This window comes from Haliotis asinina, chromosome 11 (genome assembly GCF_037392515.1).
Source record: "Haliotis asinina isolate JCU_RB_2024 chromosome 11, JCU_Hal_asi_v2, whole genome shotgun sequence".
In the NCBI taxonomy this organism is placed as follows: Eukaryota; Metazoa; Mollusca; class Gastropoda; order Lepetellida; family Haliotidae; genus Haliotis; species Haliotis asinina.
The window spans coordinates 55,849,805-55,857,092 of NC_090290.1; the positions used below are offsets into that span (position 1 = coordinate 55,849,805).

The window sequence follows — 7,288 nt, forward strand, 5'->3', positions numbered from 1 at the left end:
AAACCTTCTTTGTTACAGTTGCCCCATATACCTGTTACAATTGCGACGTAGTTGGATTCAGTTGTAGCACTGGCAGTCATTGAATTTGATACATAATCACTTTGTAGTGATATGATAGGGAACTTTAAACGACACTGAAGTTTAAAGTTGAGATGAAGATGTACTAGTTAGTATCGATTACCTTTGTGAGCGGTTGACTAGTATCGAATTACAATAAGTTAAGTAAAAAGTGCCCGTTTTCTAGGATTAGGGTTAGATGTACTAGAATAGGTTAATTAACTTGCCCTTTAACACACTGATGGCGGCTATATCTCACCCAGGTACGTTAGAGATGTTAGAGTATCAAAAACTAACAAAATAGTATAATGGACATGTTTGAACATATAACAAGGACATGCTCATTTTCAAAACGGTACCTTTATTTATACCTGCATACTGTTAAACGGGACTCCGTACAGGTAGTAACTCACGCAGACTGCATATCCCACAAACCTGCAGCTGGGAACACAATGTTGATGAGGATGACTATAGCGTATCTAAATATTTTAAACAGTACCATGTATGTTGAGTCTTGTACCATTCAACATAGTTATATACCTTGTGCAATGTCAGCTTTAACACATCGATCTAAGTGCAGTGAACCATCTTTACCGCAAATCCATAAATATTAATGCTACTTTCAGCGACCATTTTACTAAACATATGTCAACAGATGTACCGTCCACCTATCCGAAAAAAACGTCGAGCGTGTGTTCAAGTGTTAACGATACAACGACGTATGAAACATATATAAACATATATGAGCTGTATGCCAGCGAGGTCTCCCTGTGCACATGGCCCGTTCCAACAATGCAATCAAAGTGCTGCTACAGTCAAATGTCGATATTAAATAAAGGGGGTTACGAACACCACGTAGCTAAGATCTGTTAGTGCAACGGGTCTTGATCCTTTTCTTATGGCAATCGAACTTCGTTGTACGCTTATAGAATAATTTATAGAATCCTACTTATGCAGCTCCCAAATCAGTTACACTGTATCTGCATTTCTGCATTCCCAGGCAACATACATTACACATACTGTACAAATAACACAACCCGAATTTCCATCAGGCACGTTTTGGAAACAAATAACGAAAAATGTCCCAATACATAAAATTAGTAAACGTCAAACACGAATGCATATCTCTCAGAACATTCCACCCAAGGCAGTTGCTCGTCTTGGAGATCCAGTGTGCTTTCGAGGTCGCCGCTCACCAAGTTCGAGGGGAGAACGTCCAGGGAGGGACAGCACCCTCAAGCGGCTATGTTCATCAAATCCAGCTTCGATCCTACCATTAGACAGGATCACCTGCCCACCGCTTGCAGTAAGAGTATGCCCGCCTCTTCTAATTCGAGTACTCATGTCCTTCTCAATTGCGACCTCAATATAATGAGTATTTACACGGATGATGCCGACGTTTGGCGACATCTTCAGATACTTCGGGCCCGTGACTACGATCACATCCCCTCGTCCACTTTGGGTGATCTTGACGTTGTTGATGCGGATTTGAACTCCGCCCTTGGGCAGATTTTCGTACTCCGCCTGAGACGCCGCGTCAAGACACTGAGGAACATATTTCTCGCCAAATGTATCGGCCGAGAAGAGAAGATTCACGGACTCATCCTTCGACATATTTCTGAACGTGGTAGTGTCAGGTTCGATCATGTTGGTGTCGAATTTGAAGGAGCTGTGATCATTCGCAAACCAAATGTCATCCGTCGCCATTTTGGCACTGACATTATTGATCTGAACGCTAGTCGTGCCTCCATCTTGAAATATCTTGACTGATGGATGGAACAAAACGCTCATATTCCCACGTGCACTAGATGCCACGGCCATCTTACTTTTGTGACTGACGATACGTACCGTTCTGTCGGCTGTCATCTCAACGGAAGTGTCGTTCTTTAGAAGTACAGTCATGAGACCGGACGTTGATACATAGATTGATGGGTAGACGAAGGGAGATGGTTCTCCCGAATAATCACAAGCATTCATATCATCAAAAGCACCCATAAGGACTTGTCCGTTGAATGTATTCGGGTAAGGACTGTAAGGTAAAGGTGGCGTGTAGTTTGAGCAGACAGGGGATTGAGGTTCACCAGTAGAATAGGCATAGTAGCCGTTTTCGATTTGTTCACAAGTTTTAGCTTTGGCCAGTTCCTGTTCTTGGAGGACTTGTGATTCTAACATATGCGGCGGAAATACTCGATCTGGAGGAGGTTGTTGAAACATCATTGAGGGATTAAAGTAGTTTGGGTCTGGCATCGGGCAATTTCGCGGCATATCTGGAGGTGGAATGTAACATTCTGGAGGCCAAAACATGATGGGCGGTGGCATTTGTCCATTAACATCGCCGTCATCGCCGTTTTGAGTTTGGTCTGTCTCAGGTGGAGTTTCGGGTGTTTGCTGTTTAGGGTCACTCTCAATGTCGTCAATTCTATAATCATCTTCTAATTTAGGTTTACTTGTATTTGCCGCAGCTTCAATTTCAGCCTTGAAGTCTGTCGCCACATCTGGAGACATATATTCACATATTACTTCAATGTCATCATCTGTTAGAGACGAATCATCAGGTGGATTTTCAGAGCTTTCGGCATCATCTTGATCTCGAACATCATCAATCTTGCAATTTTCTAAACCAGTAGTCACGTCATAAAACTGCTCATCTGGATCAGGTTCTTGTTCCACTGAATCTTCCCCGGTTTGTAATGGAGGTTTGGCAAGACCTTCGGGAGGATCCTTGGCTGAATCACTCGTGACAGAATCATGAAAATCCTCGTTACAATCCTCCTGTTCTAGTGCACTATTATTGTGAGTTTCATTCGTCAATTCCGGATTCCCTGTACTCATTGTGGAATTGTCCTATTTCATACCGAAGGAGGTTCAAGTAGTCTTAGCTCTGGCATAAAGGCAAACGGTTCAGATAACTGTGAACTGTGTTGCTATAGCTATTGCGTCATAATCGACTCTACACAAAGTAACTGACGTCATGTGTTACTCAGTGAGACGTCAAAATGTCAATGACGTCATGACCTAGAAATGACCTGTGGATCCTTATTTCATTCATACCTAAAAATGAAGAAAAGCAGTCTAATAATCTTGAACAACGTTGTTAGGTTGCTGAAAGGTAAGACAAAATGCTGATGAGCTATTTACTCATTTAGTGATTCAAGCTGCTATTCTCAGTCAATATAATGTACTTTTAACGTACTCTTTGCGCGAACACCTATTGTAATTACTGATGTTCATGATCAGCGATCCAATCACTTTTCATTTAATTCCGCAGATATTCTATCTCTTACTCTGGATGGATCTGGGGTTTTTTCATATGATCGAAACTGATTATTGATGTGTTATGTTTACCCATATATAAATAAAATATTGTATTGACACCCAAAATGGCAAGTATTGTTCAGCAGATATGAGGAATCGCCTCATATGCCAGGAATACATAAATAAGGAAAACAAAACGGGTACTAATTGTGCTTCCTACCTAAAGTGTAACCGTATTTTTTTTCTGGCCTAAATTTAATTTTGATGACGTTTGTATCAGATTTGTCATAACCGGTTTTCGAGTGTATACCTTCCTTTGCCCCACCGTATATCTCGGAAGCGAATAGTGCAAATTATCGCTTGCTTTTTGGTCATTCAGACGCCTGGGGTGAACTATTTTCAAAAATCCAGAAATAAGTCGCATATTGCAAGGGAAACAGAGGTTAAGAAAAATGTGTTCTATCTGGCACCACACCTAGAAATGAAGAAACCAAACACGTTTGGTTTGGGGTGCGGGCCTTATCAGCTGGCTCAGCTCCTAGATATACCGCGACACGACGGTCTGTCAGCACCTCATTTGTACGGACAACAGGTAAGACACACTAACTTCTCACGTAGAACTTATAATTTCTGGTTATGATCCGTGATAGTTGCATGACATATGAACCACGCGTGTAGTGCCCCATTTGGTAAAGGAACTAACAAAAAAATCCATCTTTATCGTAAGCCTTTATCTAAGTCCATATCACAATTAATCAATGTATTGCAACAGAGTGTGCAGCTATACTATACTATACTATACTATACTATACTATACTATACTATACTATACTATACTATACTATACTATACTATACTATACTATACTATACTATACTATACTTCAGGTCTTGGTCATGATTCGGTCTACCAAGACCTTGGACATATTTTCGTATCATATTTCAAACCAGATTAAGATACGTACACACAAGAATGGATAAATGTATTCGCATTAAACATTAGATATGAATGCTATGCAAGATTTAAGATTAGCTATGAAGCAGGTATGGAATACATTTCCAACCGACCTTGCTCGTGCTCGTGCTCAAGAAGAATGTGCAAGGCTAAATATTGATTCCAGGAGACATCATAAAAGTTTCAAAATTTTAAATGGTATGTACATATTATAACTAGCACAATACCGAAGATCTGTACCATTTCACCCTTACGAACATTCTTAAGAACATTCGAAAGCAACGCATGCCAAATAAACATCGATTAGGTCTTCAATACATTGGATACAATATGTGAAGTCCATAGTCTGGTGTCCTCCGGGGTGATGTTGCTGCAAAATTACTAAAAGCGGCGCAAAACCATACTCACATACTGACTATAAACGATCCAGATCAAATGTGATTGATATACATTTATTGTTTTAACAGCTCACATAACAATGAAGGTCGTGCTTATGCTCCTTGTTCTGCTGCCCCTCGCCTTCTCCAAGCCTCTGGAGAAGAAGATGCTGCTATGTAAGTCACTTCGCTTCACCCTTGAACCACGTCCCCAGCGTGCGACGACGTAACGAATCATGTGTGATCAGGCTCAGTCACGTTGTTGATTGTGTGTCACCCGGAAGGCTGAAATGGTGCTCACAATATCAACCATTGGGTTACAGACTCGAACACTTACTGGAAGATCGCGTGCGATGTTATACTACAACTTACATGCCTTCTTGTTCCTTTTCTGTAACTGATTCACAGTTGATGCTGGCATTTTCTGGAATCTTCAAATCATTCCGGGGCGGTCGGGTAACCTAGTGGTTTCAGCGTAAGCTCGTCACGCCAAAGACACCGGGTTCTATTCCCCACATGGGCACCATTTCTGGTGTCCTTGCCGTGATGTCACTGGGATATTGCTCAAAGGGGCGTAAAACCAACCTCAGTCACTCACTCCAGTCATCATTTCAAATGTCGGCGGTTTTAACCCCAACCGTACATACAACACTACCATATTATCATCGTCCAGCAATATTAGACCTTACGCCCATACCTGAGTACTGTTATTAAAGAAAAATAGAACTAAGTCCCATATTATAAGTCGAACTTTGTGTGCGTCACCAAGTTCCTCTTTGGGGCACTCTAGAGACTTTTGACAGTACACGTAACCATGTCCCTAATAAACAGAAGGCTTCGTCAGCTCTGTTTATCTGATGTATGTTCTACGTAGATTGCGTATGGATAACTCAATGCTTCCCTCTTCAGCTGGCGTCGTGGATTCAAACGAGGTTAAGCACATAGTGAGTCTTTTGGTTCAAACCCTTGGTTCTGACACTACTGAGAAGCTCTGCGAGACCGAGTGCCCTCTGATCATAAAGGTGCCCCTCCTCCAGAATGCGTGTCCTATGGTCTGCCCTTCGTAAGTGTTGGACTTAAACGTACCCTTATAGACTGCACTTCGTAAGTGTTAGACTTAAACGTACCCTTATAGACTGCACTTCGTAAGTGTTAGACTTTAAGGTACCCTTATAGACTGCACTTCGTACACGTTAATGGCACCATCTAGATTGATATTTGTAAGTGTCATACGTAAACGTACCCTTATAGACTGTTCTTTGCAACTGTTAGTGAACATAACACCATGGGTGTTCTTCGTGATAGGCGTGAACGTAACTTTAAAGATTGTATTAGAAGTCAATGTAACTATCTAGATTGCAGTTCTTGTCGATGTGGTATGCGTAAATATAACGTTATGGATGCTCTTCGTAAGTGATAGGCAAAAGCGAAGCATCGGATGTGTTTAACGTGACCGTAACTATCCAGATGGAGTTTTGTAAGTTATAACGTGAACGTCACTATCTAGATGGAGTTTTGTAAGTTATAACGTGAACGGCACTCTCTAGATGGAGTTTTGTAAGTTATAACGTGAACGTCACTATCCAGCTTGAATTTTGTAAGTTATAACGTGAACGTCACTATCTAGATGGGGTTTTGTAAGTTATAACGTGAACGTCACTCTCTAGATGGAGTTTTGTAAGTTATAACGTGAACGTCACTATCTAGATGGAGTTTTGTATGTTATAACGTGAACGTCACTATCTAGATGGAGTTTTGTATGTTTTAACGTGAACGTCACTCTCTAGATGGAGTTTTGTAAGTTATAACGTGAACGTCACTATCTAGCTTGAGTTTCTTAAGTTATAACGTGAACGTAACTATCCAGCTTGAGTTTTGTAAGTTATAACGTGAACGTCACTCTCTAGATGAAGTTTAGTGTTAAAGGTGAACGTAACTATCTAGCTTGAGTTTTGTAATTGTTAAACGTGTCCGTAACTATCTAGATTGTAGACATATAGGTAACAATTCTTTCTCATGAAACAATTACTAGTAAAACTCTGTATTATTGTCTATTTCTGTGAAGATATATTGTCGATTGTGTGTACTGACGCCACGTTACGTTAGAGCATTTTGTTTTATACTCGTCTCCTGGGAGACATCTCAAACTCCATGGGTCCATTTTGGTTATACGTCCAAAATAAACTATAACTGTTTCTTTTTCAGAATCCAGAACCTTATAAAAAAGTTCAACCTTGAATAGGCTCAATGAATAAAAATGAGTCCTGACTCCGTATTTTCCAACTATATTTCTTTCATAGAAGACGGACAATAACTTCAGCATGTGAAGTGGTTGAGTGGGCGAGTGATTGGCTTCACACACTACTAAAGCTCTGTCATAGTGCCAACTTATGGCGGTACATACATTCCCCGCCAAAAAACTGCACAATTCAGGGAGGATAGTGAAGGAAACAAAATCACTTCAGTCCCCCATCCAAAACATATTTTTTTCCAAAACTGAAAGTTGTGAACGAAGTCAGTAAACAGTATAAAACTTGCACTGCTTTGAAATAAGGTACCCATAAAAGCGCTAGAAATTTATGTTTATGGGTAACTAGTAGTAGGAACGTGAACCACGAGAAAATGAACTCTTCTGTTCTTGTTTT

At 40.6% G+C, this 7,288-nt stretch overlaps 1 protein-coding gene and 1 pseudogene across 1 annotated transcript; one reads left to right on the forward strand and one right to left on the reverse strand.

Moving 5' to 3' along the window:
• Nucleotides 1-1,185: 1,185 nt before the first annotated feature.
• On the reverse strand, nt 1,186-2,889 carry LOC137255193 (uncharacterized). Its single transcript, XM_067792601.1, has one exon. The coding sequence runs from the start codon at nt 2,887-2,889 to the stop codon at nt 1,186-1,188; it is 1,704 nt and encodes a 567-aa protein (XP_067648702.1).
• Nucleotides 2,890-3,793: 904 nt separating this feature from the next.
• On the forward strand, nt 3,794-6,885 carry LOC137255568 (uncharacterized; annotated as a pseudogene).
• The last annotated feature ends 403 nt before the right edge of the window (nt 6,886-7,288 follow it).

What these genes read in the sequence shown, in the direction of transcription:
- LOC137255193 (XM_067792601.1), bottom strand. Translation starts at nt 2,889, where the DNA reads ATGAGTACAGGGAATCCGGAATTGACGAATGAAACTCACAATAATAGT.